Consider the following 18,188-nt stretch of genomic DNA (forward strand, 5'->3'; position numbering starts at 1 on the left):
GTTGTTTGTATGTTTGTAAAAGTCCCCGCGACACAATAGTAATTGTTAGAACGGGAGTTGCCTTTAAAAATAAATTAAAGCGACTGTTGAAAATGGCACGTACACTTTCCCCGGGGTATAACCTATCATCCAATGACATTCGGTTCAGCAGTTTTGGCGTAAAAGAAGGAGAAATAAACAAACATTCGCATTAACAATAAGTATGGATAACGACAGTCAGTTGCATTAACCGGATGGCGAATAAATAAGTCTGACGGGTGTCCGTTAAGTTGCTTTACATCTCCCCTGCTTTAAAGGACAAGTAAAATATGCCAGTTAAAGCCAGATAAGACAGCTTTGGTTAAGCTAAGTCGGCTTTTGGGTGACTTGAACAACTAAATGTAGTAAATTTAATACCTGTATCCACACGAAAGAATAAATTACACAAGTTATTGTAAAGGTATTATTACGAAGATCCCGCTATAAGTTTTGGGTTGAATCATAAGATATTCCAATCCAAGTCTATGTAAGCCAAGGATGCCACTATAATCTAAATGCGTGAGTCATCCGCCCCAAATAATATTAGAAATTGTTTAGTTTACTATAAAAATTCTTGCGGAAAAATTTCAATTTAACAAACATCATAATGTTGAACTGAAATATTTTCGATCAAGCGATAAATCACGCTACTAAAATTATAAAATTCCGTTTCCATAGCTTTACGATAAACCTCTGTAACGAGCATTTAAAAGCGCGCCTTTTTTTGTCCGCCATTTTTTAATTTCAAAACGGAGATTTTCGAACAAAAGGTTGACGTACGCCCACGAACTACAAAAAAAGAATTCTTGGTCTATAAGACTAAGCTTTCTTATCTGTGGTTATTACGAGTTGGGTCTTATCGCGGGCGTTCCTGGCCTCGAGCGTCTACACTAGACCTTTTTTGACCCTACATAATGCTGTATAATATACCGCAAGTTCAGGATTGAATGGCTGACAGATTGACTGATATAACTTTTTCTGTTCAAACACTTTTATAGACGCTTCAAACTTTAATTCCTTCGATATCGACTCTTGAAAGTTTTATCGCTTCTCTATGGTCTTAACTGCCTATAGACACGGTTAACCTACAGACAGGAAGAATTATTGGTTGTATATTTTAACTGTCGTATATCAAACAAAAGCCATGAATTTCTCAGTAGTTGTTTAGTAATATTGGTAACATATGGGATCACGACCGCTGACATAAAAAATTGGAAAGTTTTTCGGAAGGGTCAAAACTTAGACCACGCTTTTTATGGGATTGCGAAAAAGTTTGATAGCAATATTCATAAATTGGATTCCAAGGTTTCATATCCCCAACTATGTATATGACATATGACTGACTTTTAATAAGGTTTATTGAGCCTTAGATACATGAACATAAGAAACAATTACCTTTTAAGATTTAAATAATTATGCATCTAGAAGACAGCTTATGAAGAAAGAAGCAAAAATATCCAATGGAAATCTACTAGTTTTTCCCATTCCTTTCCCCTACGGAACAAATAGAGATAGTATTGTACCCAAGTTAAATGTATTTCTAACAAAACATAAAGTAATTGAAACAGGAAACCGAGATTCAAGAGCAAGTTTAAAACTGACATTGAATGACGTAACAAGCCAGCAAATTGCGCCGATGCTAATAAACTTATAACGTGGCGTTTGACTAATAAATGTCGAGATAATTGTGACTACGCTTGTTGTACTATAAATAATAAGATTATAATAATATGACTTTCCGAAATAAGATAGTGATTACTTTTATGATAAATTTTCTACGGTATTGCCTTATTGTATTAAAATAATTACTGTTTTTGATCTGTTTTTTAATTGTTTTATATTTGAAGTTTATTACTACGTCCTCTGTTCAAAAGGAAGTCAAGTTAATCAATTCAGGTTAAATGACATCATCATCTCACTGACCGATCTAATTAAAACTGTTTCTTGGTCGTAAATACAATTAACTCTTCAAGCCGAGTAAACACGTATTTTCTACGACATTTAATAAATAATAATAAATTATTTTAACCTATTAATGTCCCACTGCTAGGCAAGGGTCTCCTGCCGTAATGAGGGAGAGGTTAGGCCTTGAGTCCACCACGCTGGCCAATTGCGGGTTGGGGACTTTGCGTACAATTAATAAGTCCAGAAATATTCATTGCGATTGGGTTTTTAACGCAATATATTCTGCAGTCTTTACAGTTATTTCTCTCTGTAATGGGATAATCAAAGACCCATTTCGTATTGTTATTGTGCCGTGAAGCAATAGTAACAGGACGATAACCGTTACAGGTTATTCGTCCATTGTCTATGAACAATACGAAGCGAAAAAAAAGCAAATGTAACATTCAAATATTTTCTTTATTGCCAGTTCAGTATGGAAATTCGAATTTGTAAATCGAAGATCGTCGTTTGTTTTACACTCGTTTTTTTACATGTGTGTTAAAATTTTGTTTCTCAGGAACTCAATACAGAATTTAAAACATTGCAAAACCAACGGAACTTGAACATTAAGGTTGTTCCTCGTTAACATGATACATTGACCCTCTATAAAACGGGAGGATAATAACGTAACCCGACTGTTTTATGAGTTTTAATAGACAGTTTTGGTCGATAAATTTCGTCTGTTATATTGCCATAACTACAGCTGACTGCAGAAAGCTATCGATTCATTGACAATGTCGTTACTAACTCGCTGACGCACAAGGTCGAACATTTTCAACAATTATGTTAACCTTAACAGTTAAATGAATTTACGTTATCATGAGATCTTTACCATTATAAGATTTGACATTAAATATACAACTATAATTTAGTAAGTAGTGAAATACCTCTCAATAAATACTTTAGAAGTTAATGAACGTAATGTCAACAGTACAACACAGGCAAAGGCGAGGGACGCCCACAACGCACTTATATCATCATTTGAAACATTTCCAATTTACACAATTTCACCTAAACTCCTCTCCAGATGATAATCTATTTATATCTTATTTCTCTCGTAATATTATAAAATATTAATTTACTTTTAGCAATGTGGACAGGAGACATCTGTTTAGATGTTTACCTTAATTTAATCTAGAGATTTTCAATTGCCTATTTATAATTTACATAACCATTGACCTTATCGTAAATGTTATATTATCGATGGCAAGTATGACAACAAACATCCCGTAGTGCCGCAGTACGCGTGACTCACACAGTCATACACGACATACACTCGCACATACACTACATACGTCAGTCAGCACTTAACGCGGCTCTTGTTGTGTGATGCTCCGCTCAAACATGAAACACATACTTTGAACAACGATTTTACTTGATTTATTCAGACAAATTATGTACACACCCCCAGCGGCGACTCCAAACCATATAAAAATATAATACAAAGCTTAAAAAACACGATGATCAAGCCGTTGTATCGACGCGGGAATGTATCGGTGTCGCACGACAGGAGTCACACGTCGTCACTCACTCCAGTTAGCTTTGGTACCTCGTAAATGCATCGCGCGGAGGCGCGGGGAGCACAGCACTGAGAGTCAAACGCTGGCCGCGCGGCCGGCCTTCACCGCTAGCTAGAGCGCGGCCGACTCGGGCGCCATGAGCGGCGACAGCGGGCCCGCCACGCGCCGACCGCGCTCCATCTCGAAGCGCAGGTCGGGCGGGGCCCGCCGGCCGCTCGCGGAGCCCTCCTCCGGCAGGAAGGCCGCCACCAGCAGCGCACAGATCACCAGCAGCGCGCCCAGCACGAACGGCGGCCCGGGCACCATGCGCACGTACTTCTCGTCCACTGGCCGGCCCGGCGACGCGTGCTCCTCGTTCAGGTCTACGTGGAACAGGTAGAAGATCACGCCGAACATGGCCGGGCCCAGGCCGTTGCACAGCCCACGCACTCCAGTCACCATGCCCTGCACTACTCCTTGCCGGTCAGCTCGGCTGTTCACCGACACATATGCACTAATGGCAGGGTATGTGACTGAGCCCAGGGCGGCCAGCACTCCAGCGGCCCACATCATCCACCTCCGGCTACCGAAGCCGTACCACATGAGCTGCAGCATTTCAAACAGCAGTCCAACCATGATTGTATGCTTTGCTCCGAGTGATTTCATCAAGAAACCTAACACTACTTGTACACCAATACTGAGCACTCCCACTATTGCAATAAATATTGCCACTTCCACAACACCAAAGCCCATCACGAGCTTTAAATACACAAATATGCACGAGTACTGTCCGGCCTCAGGCAGGTATGAGAGAAACACTGCCACACACAACATAAGCACTGTACGTTCTGCACCAACTTTTCTCAATGCTGCAAATGGGTCCGCCTGCTCCCAGCTAATAGCGGGACCCCAGCCACTGGGTCTGACCTTCTCGGGCAAACTCTCTGGCACTGCAACCATTATGAAAAACACATCCAGAATGGCGACTGCCGTGGCGGTGGCGACAACTAGCGCCTCGCCGTACAAGTCCATGAGATAGGCGCCCAGGGCGGGTGAGATCACCATGCTGGCAGCAAAGGTGGCTGACACAAGGCCGTAGGCGCGCGAGCGCTCTGCCTCCGTGGTGACGTCGGCCACGTACGCGAACACGATCGAGAAGGTGACAGCGAACACTCCACTGATGCTGATCATGGCGAAGAACCACCATGTGTTGATGGTCATGAGCGGGATGGGCGCGCACGTGAAGAACACCGTCACCAGCAGGAAGAACTTGCGGCCCCACACGTCAGACAGCGCGCCGATCAGTGGCGCAGACAGGAACGATAGGATGCCCTTGATGCCCATTATCAAACCGTTCATCAAAAACGTATGATCCGGGAACGTAGCGTTCAGCACCGAGATTATCGGCATCGTGAGCAGTCCCCACGCAAAAAACTCCAGGAATATCACCACGAGAGCGTGGAACACGGAGGGCTCGCCGATGCCAGACATTGTCATGATCCCGTCTTTCATAACAGTTTTTCTGTTCCGTATCACCATTTCTACTTCAGTTTTTGTAGTCTTCGTGGGCGTCATTTAAGATTTATATTGTTTATTTCCCTACAAAACTACTTATATTACAGACATTATGGAAACCTAAGCACTACATGGAGAAAAACTTGATAAAAACGAGCAAGTAGTAGCAACGTCAAAAATCCACTGGAAAATTGAAAAACAATTCGATATTTGTGTTGCCATATCTGAATGTCAAAAGATAACCTTATTCTAGATATCCACATCATAAAATACTAACTTATGTCAATAATTTCTTGAATGAATCAAATGAAATACATCATTATCAAATGATTTGGCTTTTTTTGATCTTAATCCGGTTTTAAATGCATAAATAACCACTATTATAGTAAGTTTTAGTCCTACTATTGTCAAATATGTCCATTTTACTAGCAACACTTGCATGCAGACGCAGAGCATAGACAAATTGTGGTCCAAAAAAGAAAAACTTTTACTTATAGATTTACTCATTAGCATCTGAATACAACAAAATTTTAAGCAAAACCCACTTATTAAAAACAGTGTAATTAATAATAAGACATATTATTGTTGAGTACAGTGTTGAGCGAACAATCAATATTATGGCAAAGACAATATGCATTTGACGTTTCATTTTGTATTGTCAAAATTGATAGAAATAGGAGGCGTCGACTGGCTTACCTATTGTAATTTTTATCTTACAAAATCCCTAAACCAAAATGGTAAGTATTTTAGATCAATCTTTTCCTTCACTGCTAAATTCGCAATGTGCCTAACAGCTATGATTTCCCATTCTTCCTGCAGATTCGCTTCATTTTGATTCAAAACCGAGCTGGTAAAACTAGATTGGCTAAATGGTACATGAACTTTGATGATGACGAGAAACAGAAGCTTATTGAAGAAGTTCACGCCGTAGTTACAGTCAGAGATGCGAAACACACCAATTTTGTGGAGGTAATATGATAAAAAAATCAAATATGTCCACCGGAAAGGGTAGTTATCGTGTATCTGTTCTAATCGGATTTTTTATTTCATTTTCAGTTTAGAAACTTTAAAATAGTGTACAGGAGGTACGCGGGGCTGTACTTCTGCATATGCGTGGACGTGAATGATAATAACTTGTGTTATTTGGAGGCGATACACAATTTTGTTGAAGTGTTGAATGAGTACTTCCACAATGTCTGTGAATTGGATCTGGTGTTCAATTTCTATAAGGTAGTGTATTACTACGTAAGCAGCTTAATCACTAAAAGCTTAAGCCCTCATTCTCTACTTTTAAACTTCATTGGTATACTAATGAGTAACTACTCTAAAATAAACACAATCACAAATAATTACCTTCTTTGAGTCCTTTAAATCATACCTGTGTGATGAGTGTGATGACACTGATTAAAAGATCAAAATTTTATAAAAAAATTAAATCTTTTGTATATAAAGATAATACTGCATAATCTGAATAAAACATGGACAGGCATAATGCTTACTTAATTAATTTGTTTTTTATACAATTAAATTTAATGAAATACACTGTAATTTTTCAGGTATACACTGTCGTAGATGAGATGTTCCTGGCCGGTGAGATCCGTGAGACATCACAGACTAAAGTCCTGAAACAGCTGCTCATGCTCAACTCGTTAGAATAAGATATTAATTATATACAGTGGGTATGACTATAGCTATATTTAAGACAATATTTAAAGTATATTTAAAAAATGTAACAGAGTTGGCCATGAACATAAAAAATATGTAATTATAGCTACGAAGAAAAGATTTTAGTGGGTGTTGCCAATTTTTTTTATGGAGCAAGATGTCAGATCTTTTTTTATTGGTAATTATGAACAATTACTGTTACTAAAATATTATGTAGAGGAATATTAATATCCTAAATACAGTAAGATTACCAACTTATAATTTACAATGAACAAATGCCTCCTAGTTTCTTATTGGCTCTTGCTACAGTTGTCTAAATAATATAAATCAATATTTGCCCTAACTTGGTATATTTTTTTTTACAAAATGAGATCACTGGTACCCACATAATAATGTTTGCTAGTGAAAGAATGTTACAGTCAGTCTGGCATATATCCTACACTAGCAGATATACAAACCTATTCTTAAAAATTCCAGCCAGCATGAGTATCTAGTGATTTCTATTTGTTTCAGAAATCTATGTAGAGTTTAAATACAATTAATTTTGTACATTGTCAGTAAGTGTTATTGGTCATACCCACTTAGGTATTATAGTGTTATACTATATTAATATAGCTATGGTTATTGATGCTGCAGTATTTTATATCTGTTTGAGTGCATATAAGAACATTGTAGTCTGCTCGTTCTTAGATTAAAAGGTGTGTGTGTGATATTCTGAAGCTGTTTTGGAGATACAAGTGGGTAGTGTGTTGAATGAAAATGTTTTTAAGCATAGTCAAAGGTTTATCAACTTAGTGATTATAGTCTGGTTAGAAGTTAATCTAGTGCTAAAGTTCCTCAAGCTGCCTAAAATCCCATGACATAAGGACTTGAAAAAACCCAGCTTACTCTCGACGCAAACGAATTTTATAAATTCGACAACCAGAAACGACACAACTATTTGTGGTTCGTACAAATAATTGTTCCATATGGTAATCGAACCCACGACTTCCCAAGCACTGGTTATGGCGTGGCGATCACCTTAAATTCTCATTTAGCAATGTCGTATTATGGTTGGGAGTGAAGAAATCACCATTTTCGGTACAAAATTGTTTAGTGTGTTTGTGTATTCATGTAAATAACTGCAGCATCATTATTATATTATATACTGTTACAACATTATCACTGTTATAATGTAAGAATGTATAAAGAATACTCAGCCATTCCATCGAGGGGTTATTTCATTTTGTTTTGTATGCTGGTGTTAACACATTCTCATCAAAAATAAGAATTTGGTCGATCATTTGATAATAAATTTGTAATGGAGTGATGTAGGCGTAACGAAGAAAGTAATTTTGTGTTGGCTTTACCACTTTTAAATAAGGGTAGCATACTAACGATCTGATGCATCTGTTAAGAGCCTAATGCCTTGATCACACCTACCGAGTGGTCGGGCGAGACAGTGCGCTCGGCCGAGTACTCGGTGTGTATGAACACTACGACGAGTGCATGGCCGAGCGCTCGGCCGAGTTATTTGGCGAGACAGCTACTCGACCACTGTTCTATTTGCTAGGCCGAGTATCCACCCCCGCGCTTCCCCGCACTGTCTCGCCTTCCCACTCGGCAGGTATAAACGTGCACTCGGCCCTTTCTTTTCCTTCAATTCTTGTGCTAGGAGCGGTATGAGCAACTTTGTGCTCTTTTTAATTACCGTTTTTTGATCCATCTCCTATGCTGAAACTGAACTGACTGGCTACTCGACGCAAAGTTCTTAAAATACGTGTAAACACCTACTCGCTCAGCCAACTCTCTCGGCCTAGTATCATTATACTGTCTCGCCCGACCACTCGGTAGGTGTGATCAAGGCATAAGACAGTATTCAGCTTTTGAGTAAAATGTCAATGCTGAATATTAACAGATTGTTTTATACAGTCTGTTGTCACTTTATCTATCTTTACGCACATACTGTATCGCGCATGAAACAACAACCGCGCGTGTAAGGGGAAATTAAAGAGCACGCGCCGGGCTCATCTGTCCGCGCCCGCGAAGAAAATCGCGAGCAAAGAGCGCGCTGCATTCCCGCGCGTAATCCTGTACGCTTCTAAGAACCTGCGATACATAACCGTTGGTCGTGAAGCTGGCCCCTAAAATATTACTCGTATGAATTGTAAAACAAAATGATACCCAGTGTATTATTTTGGAAAGTGGATGGTATATGAATCTATTATATTATTGTCATCAAATCATATTGTATATAGATGTGTAATTAAAACATTGTTTATTGGTGTATATTAGAGAGTAAATAAAATTATTGCTTATTTAGAAATATTTGGATTTTTATATTTTTTTCAATAGTACAATTAACCTCCTTCTTCTGACCTATTTGACCATTTAAGATGATTATTTTATGCAAAAAATTCAATGGCGCAGTGGTTACGGTTATCGTAACTCTACTACCAATGGGATGGGAGCTCAGGGTTCGATTCCCTCACTAGTAAAATATTGCTGCAATGCACAATGGTAATTGTTTCCGGTCTTGTAGTAATTTGAGTCCGTTGTTTGTATGTTTGTAAAAGTACCAACGACACGATAAATATTTAGTGCATGCATTGTTCAATAAAATTGGTTTTATTTACAAAATACATTTTTATAGAAAAACTAAAGATAATATAAAATATTACATGATTACCTAATTACAACAGTTACATTATTATGCATTATTTATTCAGAATTGATTGAAATACTAGTATTTTATGCCTCCCGGCGTCACTTGCACCTTGAGGAAACGCTTTACAAAAAAATTGTTAAAAACTTCAGTTTTCTGACTTTACATGGAATGTAAAGGTATCCAAAGGTGTAGTCAGAGGCGCATGAAATACACCCGCGTTTCGTTAACAATGTTAGTACCATGTCTATATAGGGGGCTAGCTTATTGCCATATACCGGGCTACTATTGACAATATTAAGACAGCTTTAAAGCTTAATAACATTATACTTAAACCGGGAATCAAACCCGATACCCTTATGATCAGCAGTCGTATATGGAATGTTGTTTTTAAAGTCACAATTTGCATTATTTTTTCAGTCTTGGGACAAAATAACATCACATTATCAAATCTTATTAAATAACATAACCATAGTAGCTACTAGTGAGATTCTTGATTGCATTGTTAATTGATTCTTATTGGTCGTATTTACTCCCACTCCCAGTCGTGTAGGAGTGGGGCGAACAGCCACTGGTCAGGGTGGCCCAAGTGGGATATGTGTGGACCCATGTCGAACTTACTCCACCTGAAATATGAAGACGGCGTAAATAGGACTGTAGACTTATTGATATTGTTTAATTTTATTAGGGTAGTTGACTACCAGCCAAATTAGCTACTCTTTATGTCGTTTTTAGTATAGAAATCTATACTATCTATACTAATATTATAAAGCTGAAGAGTTTGTTTGTTTGTTTGATTGTTTGTTTGTTTGTTTGTTTGTTTGTTTGAACGCGCTAATCTCCGGAACTACTGGTCCGATTTGAAAAATTATTTTTGTGTTAGATAGCCCATTTATCGAGGAAGGCTTTAAGCTATATATCATCACGCTACGACCAATAGGAGCAGAGTAACAGTAAAAAGTGTTACAAAAACGGGGAAAATTCTGATCCATTCTCTCTTATGTGACGCAAGCGAAGTTGCGCGGGTCAGCTAGTAAGGTATAATGACGTAACAGTTTCGAATTTTCGTTGGTATAAAACGAGTGCCGAATAAAATGTCTCGGATTGTAATAATTACAATTATTTACGAAAAAATACAAAGCTTGAGCATTTTAGGTAAACAAGTTCAAGATGAATATTTTTTTGTTATTTATTAACCCAGTCACGTACCCAATTATCAAAAAAATATTTTGCTAGCTCTTCATACAAAATGTTAAGTTTCTACGCACAGTAGTTTCGGCTCTGCGTTGTCCATCAGTCAGTCAGTCAGTTTGAGTTATAATATTAGGTCGGGGAAAAATTCTTTTCGCATTATATATAATGTAAATAATATAAATAATATAAATAAAAGTAGGTATGAACTTGTAATAAAATCTTTTCTCTACACAAAAAAGCTTGATATTTGGGTACCTTACGAGCTCACTGAAAGAAACCTAATGAACCGTGTACTCATTTGAGATTCTTGAAGCCAAAGAGATTTTATTATAAGATCAAACATACTATAATGTGAAAAGACTTTTTCTCCGACCTAATATATTGATAAAGTTGTAGACTCACTGGAAGGGCGGAATGCCGCGCGAGATGTTGTGCGTGGGCGAGGCGACGGCGAGGAAGCGGTAGCTGGAGCGGAGGTACGCGCTCGTGATCTTGGCGTCCGTGGCGCCGTGGCTGCGGTGGCCCAGTGCGCGGAACGGGTACGTGCCTGACAACGTACAACTATTATTATATATCGTATGGTTAGTCGTCAACCTAGTGTCAAAGTTGCTCAGCCGAAGACCTTCGATGTGGCTTGATAAATAACCATTACTGACTTTTACGTGCCCCCTGAAGCAGTGAGACGCTCATATCAATGTACTGTTGTCTAGTATTACAGTCTACTATCTTTAAAATGTCGGCATTGGGTGTAGGCAAAGTGCCACGTTACCAAACATGATATTATTTATAATGTTCAACATTAAAGCAGACATAGTAAACCGGTATAAGTTTATTTATTTAAACTCAATATACAAATTTGTATAAAGGCGGACTAAATGCCAGGGGCATTTTCAGCCAGTTGGCACCTACTACGCATATGGTCGATGGTTCGTACACCAATGACTTTTCGTAATTATTTGTGTATCAATAATTATAACAGTGAAGGAGAACAACATGATGCAACCTTGCATGTCTGAGAGTTCTTTAGAGCAATTCTTGAACGTATATAAAGTCCCCAACCCGCAATTGGCCAGCATGGTAGACTTAAGGCCTAACCCCTTCCCCGTTCGGGGGGAGAATTTTACCCAGCAGTGTGCCAGTAACGGTGTATGTGTATATACAACACTCACCATTAGCGGGGTTGAGGTCGTTCCTGGCGGCGATGGCGTTGCAGGCGGAGTAGGGCGGGCGGCAGCGGGCGCAGCGGGAGAGTGGGTCGTGGCGGAAGTCGTTGTAGCGCATGGCGTAGTACATGTCGCGCAGGTTGGAGATCGACGCCTGGGACACAGTGTTACATACATACTTTACTGAAAAAATACTGGACCCATTTATAAGTGTTCCGTACCCAAAGAATTAAAAAGAGCGAAAGAGGAGCCCGTGGCTCAGTTACCAACAGAGGCGCGGATCGATCAGTGAGGTTAAGCTACGCTTGCCGAGGTTGTCCTGTGGACGGGTGACCATTTTACACATATCGAATTCCTCCACATTTCGTAAGGCACGTTAAATTGTGGGTACCGGTTGTCATTTTCAAAGAACGTTGACAGTCGTTAACAGTAGTCAGAAGCTTGAAAGTCTGACAACCAGTCTTACCGAAAAGTTATAACCCAGGTAACTGGGTTGTAAAGGTCGGATATACAGTCGCTCCATATAAAATACTGGTATCCAACTGCATAAATAACAGTATGGAACTGCGGTCTCAGGTTACATATGTACGTTTTCTTGACATTTCGGCACAGTACACTGACTAGTTAGGTGTACATTACCTGTTTTTTCTTGATGATCTTGGCTCGTGGGTTGGTGTGGTAGCCGAACCAGTCGCCGAAGGTTGCCACGCGCACATTCCCGCCGCTCATGTTGAACACACGCGGGAAGTACGGGATGTTGTACGAAGGGAAGTATGTTGTTTCTTTTAGTTTCTCCGTTCTATAATAAAAAAAATAATTAAATAAATTAAATTAACTCTGTTTATAACAATAATGATAAATTTAATTAATGTCCTCCCGTAATGAGGGAGAAGCCTTGAGCCAACCACGCTGGCCAAGTGCGGGTTGGGGACTTTTCATGCCCTCAATAAATGTATTAAACAAATTTTAGGCATGCAAGGTTGCATCACGATGTTTCCCTTCACCGTTACAGCATGATGATTATTTCTAATACACACATAACTTCGAAAAGTCAGTTGCGTGGGAGGTACCATCTTATACCACTCGGTTATCTTTGCTTGGGACAATAATGAGTTAAATTTATTTATTTTAATGATATTTTGATTCAGCACAGCGGCTTGTTGCTGTATTCAGAGATACAAACTTAATTGTCACTTACAAATCTTCAGCTTCCGTGTAACCAGGCAATTGTTCTATGACCCACAGTAGCCCGGACTTGATTACTCCTTTCGACTGCGACGTCCGGGGTTTGAATCTTTTGTAGTCTACTATGTACCTGAGAATGAAATATTGATAAATAATATACCTATAATATTTGTTAATTGCTTAATTCCATGTACTTACGAGTATAGGTAGTATATAAAACAGTTGACTATGGGGTCTCGGATTTGATTTCCAGGTCGAAACAAGTAATATAGCTTGTTTCTTATTTATATTACAATACTAGAACGCAGCTCCACTCAAGAATTTTTGTTATTGTTGTTTTCCTCTCAATAAAAACCTTTTACCATGTCTCAAGACTATTTTACAAAAACAATCAGCCGAATTGATTGAGCCGATCTTGAGTTTTGCGCTTAGCAACATAATTGGCAATTAATTTTTATTTACATTACTTAATAGCAACCCGGAGTTTAGTAACGTGCCCGGTATATAGCAATAGACTCGCCCCCTATTACATGGGCCTAACATTGTTAATAGCGAAACGTGGGTGTATTTCATATCTGCCTACACTTTGGTGGTTAAAAGGCGTAATATTATGTATATAAACTCACCACTGATTGTTATAAGTGCCGCTGTTATGTTTACGAAAGATCTCGACCCATTCCTTGCCGTTTCTTGCCAAACGATTAGCCACCATTGCTCTTGCATACTCTAATATCTATGAAAAACAAATTATAAAAAATATTAATTAACTATACACCACAGTACTAAGTAGTTATTATGGACCAGAGTCTAGAACGGTGACACCAAATAACTTAATTTTAACTAATAATTTGAGGCGCTCATAGCCAGTTTCGCTCACCGGTTAGTAAAAGATCTGTGGGTTAAGCAACCCTTGGCGCGGTCATTTTATGGATGGGTGACCGCATAGTGTTATTTGAACTGAGCGTCTTTGTGTTTCGGAGGGCATGTAAAAAGTTGGTCCCGGTTGTTGTCAATTAAGTTAACAGTCGTTAAGCCATGACAAAGGCATCACCTAGCTCAGCAGTGGTACAGTTATTTACCTGTCCTCTCGGCTTGACGTTTTCAAAGAGTGATCGGTTACTGTTGCCCGTCGTGGTCTCTCCGCACACGAGGCCCGATGATATGATATAGAAGTCATCTGTGGACTAACAAACATCATTAAAATCCTTTCTTCTATTAGAAATATTATAACACATACATACATACAAGTTGCTCCATGTAAAACAATGGTATCCAGCTGCATCCGGTGAGACTGGAAGCCGACTCCAACATGGTTTGGAACAAAGGCTAAGCCAATATATATATATACATACATAATATCACGCTTTGGGGCAGGCAGAGACCAAAGAACACCACTTGGTACGATCCTTACAAACGTCCCTTGCCTCATTCACATCCATACATCTTGTCATACAGGACCGCCGGTTACGAGTACTACGCAACTGACCTTTTTTAATGACATCACTATATGATCTGTGTATGTCTTTCTAGGACGCCCCCTCCCAGTAATAGGGTTCCGTTTTACCCTTTGGGTACGGAACCCTAAAAAGACCAATAGCACTATGAACCGGGGAATCAACCCGGAGACTTCATGTGTCGGATACATAACCGACCGCGGCACAAAGGCAGTATGTTGTTACATACCTGTACGAAGGCCGGGTACGAGGACAGCGACATCTTGTGTCCGGGGATGAGCTGCGAGCTGCCCGGGGTCACGTGCAGGTTCATCACGTACATCTTTTGAAACCGCAGCATCGACTGATAACTGATAACATAGGTAAAAATAACTTTTCTTTTTATCGTTTGGGGGTGGGGGGTTGGTGATGTGATGTTAGTGTATGTATAGTAGCCTATGTTTTAGGTCTAAGGAAAACAAGCATGATGCAAGCTTGCATGTCTATGAGCTCTTTAAAATAGTTCTTGAAGGAATGAAAAGTCCCCAACCCGCACTTGGCCAGTCTGATGGACCTATGGCCAAAAATTGGGAGGAGACCCTTTCCTCTCCCACTACTGGGGAGTAATGAGTCAAAAAAAAGAATACGTGATGATTAAGGCAGTATTAAAGATTATTTATTATACATTCTGAAGCAAAATAGGAAACCGTGACGTCACTATGTTGTATTTCCATACTAAAATGTATTCTTAACATTTCATAAAGAGCTGTTGATTTGACTGCGTAGTCAACTAACCTACTATTATTACCGAAAATTGATTTATTTACTTTGAAAAATATTTAAAAGTTTCCATACATTATTAATAATGCCAATAATATTTATTTTTACCTCGAAAAATAACTCAAAATGTCTCAATTACCTGTTCCAAGTGACTTGCGAAGTGTACAAGTTGGACCAGTCGGGCAGTAGCTTGACGAGGCCGGTGCAGTGGTCCGGGAACAGCAGGTCGTCCGTCGTCTTCGGCATGGACAGGGAGAACGCCAGCTCGTCCAGGTCGCCCAGCATGTTGATCCAACTGAAATTATATGTAAGTATGTATGGATATGTTTGTTACTCTTTCACGAAAGAACTATGCATGTTTGAATGAAATTTGGTACACTGATAGCTTATCTATACATATTATAAAGCTAAAGAATTTGTTTGTTTGTTTGCTTGAACGCGATAATCTCAGGAACTACTGGTGCGAATTGATAAAAAAATATTTTACTGTTGGATAGCCTATTTATTGAGGAAGGCTATAGGCTATATAACATCACGCTACGACCGACAGGTGCAGAGTATCAGTAAAAAATGTTACAAAAACGGGGAAAAATATGAACCATTCTCTCTTAGGTGACGCAAGAAGTAATAATATTATATCGCTGATTGTTGGCAGCTCCTCGCATGATCAATTATTGTATCAACCACATTGTAAAACTTTTTGGCGATTGAAAAGAGTGGCCGTGAGTTTCTCGCTAGCTCTTCTCATAAGGCTCTACCCCCTTTCCGAGCAAGTGGTAGATTCAGTAATTGTAACGACTATCATAAGTGTCAATATTTGACCTAAATGAATAAATGATTTGATTTTGATTTTGATTTTGATTTTGATTTTCAAGCGAAGTTGCGTGGGTCAGCTAGTAACTAATAAAAATCTTTTCTGGGAAGTCGCGAGCACAAGCTAGTTTTTAGTAATTATACAATAAAATAAGCTAGTGGCATTTGTCAGTGCCTCCCTCCCTCCTCTAAAATATCTGCCTATGACCAATGTTAGGTACTCACATGATGTCTCTAGTAGTGAGCCACTCGTAGGGCTCCGACGTGGCCTCATTGTATCCCACGGCCAGGCCTTCGAGTTGAATATAATACAGCTTGACCTGAAACACAAGGACAAGGCATGAGGGAGGGAATATTCCTTGAGTCCACAATGCTGGCCAAGTCAAGATTGTGAGTGTATATTATTACGTACATACTAGCGGACCCGACAGACGTTGTCCTGTCTAATAAATTAAAAATTAATTAAAAAAACATTGTCCACGGCACACAAAAAATTTCATCAAAATCGGTCCAGTCGTTTAAGAGAAGTTCAGTGACATACACACTTACAGAAGAATTATATATATAAGGATTTGTACCTGATACCAATAAGGGTCTGAGGGGTATTTCTTGACCATAGACGATATGTAATCTTCATTGATGTCTACAAACTCCTCGATGAGACCACACACATCTGTCTTGTTGTAACAGTAACTGAAATTATATTTAAAAGTTCAAATAAATAGATAGAAATAAGTGCGAGTTCTACTCGCGCACAAAAGGTTCCGTTCCAAAAAAAAAACCTATATTGTTTGGGGACCCCAATACAATTTTTTTTTAATAATTATTATGTGTTGGGTATTAAACCCTAAAAATATGATACACGTATTTTTTTAACAAAAACGAAATTAAGTGGCTTCTTTATGAAGCTTTAAAGTTATACAGAAACTGGGGTAATATTGTCACGTTTTTATAAATTTTCTACTATTCCGTGACGTCATGCGACTTTTCAACTCAATATATCGCCATAATTATTTGTTTTGTCAAAAATAATATGTGTATGATTTTTTTTACTACCTACCAGATGGAGAAAAGCATTAAAAATAATCGTCAACCCTGTTGTTGGCTAAAGACCTTCAAATCTGTTGTGCTTATTTAGTTTCCAATTACACTAGAATATCATGTGTAAAAATTGCCATAGTTTAATATTCTTGAGCTTAATATGGTTTATGATGAAGACCATGGTGGTAATTACTGACCCTCTGAGCATGTTGACCCAGTGCATCCAGATCAAGTCCCTGGTAAGGAATCCTTCTAGGAAGCCAGCCGCGTACGCTTGCTTCTCATCAGGACTGGATGCTGATGTATGAAGCTCCAGGAAAGCCCACCTACAGTAAGTTTGAATGAAGTTAGATGGGAAACGAAACCTCTCACTAAAATGCTACGGTAATAGAATTGTATGTAATATTTTATTTTTGGAAGGTTTACAGTAAATAAATAAACATTATTTCAAACACAGTCATTCGATTTCAAACTATGCAGAGTTTGTACTATGCCAGACAACTTAGAAATATACTTTTATACTTCCATTCATTATTATAAAGATTGCAAATATATTTTCTTTAGATAATATTATTAAATAAATAAATATTGAACTAATAATACAATAGTGTTGTAACTCAAAATAACTATAATCGTACGTATTTTCATTTATTGATACGTAACAAAATAATATCTTTTATTTAATTTTTGAAACACTAAGTGCACTATTTTTTTTGTACCCATAATAGGGACTAATAGGGAGTGTTATAGAAGTTATTCGTCGATTCTAAAATAAAATGTATTTTAGTTAAACACTATTGTATTATTAGTGCGATATTTAAAGCGTACTGTGCAAAACAAAGGAGACATACCCAGTAGAGTTGATCTCATTGCTGTAAGTAGCTCGGGCGACGTGAACATCAGGGATATCAGCGAAATAGTCCGTCACCTTCACCTCTAGCTCGGCGCCCTTAGCCACAGCATACGCATATTTACTCTCCCCAACAAAAAACACACCACACATTAACAAAATACATAATATAATCCGCGAACTCATCGCGATATCTTCTTCTTATGTATAAAGCTGCGCACAAACAAGTGTATATTTCCAATGACTATTTATCATAATAATGAGGGCATAATTTATCTCCTGCCAACGGAAGTTTATAAAGTTATCTATTTTGAAAATGACCGCACGTATTTGTTTTGACATTAATTTTGACGTTTCACATCAGTGCTACCAGTTTATGGAATGAAATAACCCTATATAGGTCTTTTTTTGCCCAACAGTAACTTTGTAAGGCAATTGTTAGGT

At 38.5% G+C, this 18,188-nt stretch overlaps 3 protein-coding genes across 3 annotated transcripts; 1 reads left to right on the plus strand and 2 right to left on the minus strand.

Annotated features, from left to right (window-relative positions):
• Positions 1-2,360: 2,360 nt before the first annotated feature.
• Positions 2,361-5,177, minus strand: LOC142981018 (hippocampus abundant transcript 1 protein). Its single transcript, XM_076126670.1, has one exon. It carries the CDS (start codon positions 5,034-5,036, stop codon positions 3,594-3,596), a length of 1,443 nt encoding a protein of 480 aa, XP_075982785.1. The 5' UTR covers positions 5,037-5,177; the 3' UTR covers positions 2,361-3,593.
• A 381-nt stretch (positions 5,178-5,558) lies between these two features.
• AP-2sigma (adaptor protein complex 2, sigma subunit) lies at positions 5,559-8,948 on the plus strand. Its single transcript, XM_076126594.1, has 4 exons — positions 5,559-5,713; positions 5,796-5,945; positions 6,033-6,206; positions 6,533-8,948. Exons 1-4 carry the CDS (start codon positions 5,711-5,713, stop codon positions 6,632-6,634), a joined length of 429 nt encoding a protein of 142 aa, XP_075982709.1. The 5' UTR covers positions 5,559-5,710; the 3' UTR covers positions 6,635-8,948.
• A 133-nt stretch (positions 8,949-9,081) lies between these two features.
• Positions 9,082-18,103, minus strand: LOC142980962 (putative phospholipase B-like 2). Its single transcript, XM_076126593.1, has 13 exons — positions 17,746-18,103; positions 17,092-17,220; positions 16,432-16,546; positions 16,079-16,173; positions 15,180-15,335; positions 14,511-14,631; positions 13,907-14,011; positions 13,454-13,560; positions 12,841-12,957; positions 12,282-12,441; positions 11,649-11,796; positions 10,882-11,026; positions 9,082-9,911 (listed from the first exon to the last, which is right to left on the minus strand). Exons 1-13 carry the CDS (start codon positions 17,928-17,930, stop codon positions 9,815-9,817), a joined length of 1,680 nt encoding a protein of 559 aa, XP_075982708.1. The 5' UTR covers positions 17,931-18,103; the 3' UTR covers positions 9,082-9,814.
• Between the last annotated feature and the right edge of the window lie 85 nt (positions 18,104-18,188).

The sequence above is a fragment of the Anticarsia gemmatalis genome, chromosome 19, assembly GCF_050436995.1.
Source record: "Anticarsia gemmatalis isolate Benzon Research Colony breed Stoneville strain chromosome 19, ilAntGemm2 primary, whole genome shotgun sequence".
Taxonomy (NCBI): Eukaryota; Metazoa; Arthropoda; class Insecta; order Lepidoptera; family Erebidae; genus Anticarsia; species Anticarsia gemmatalis.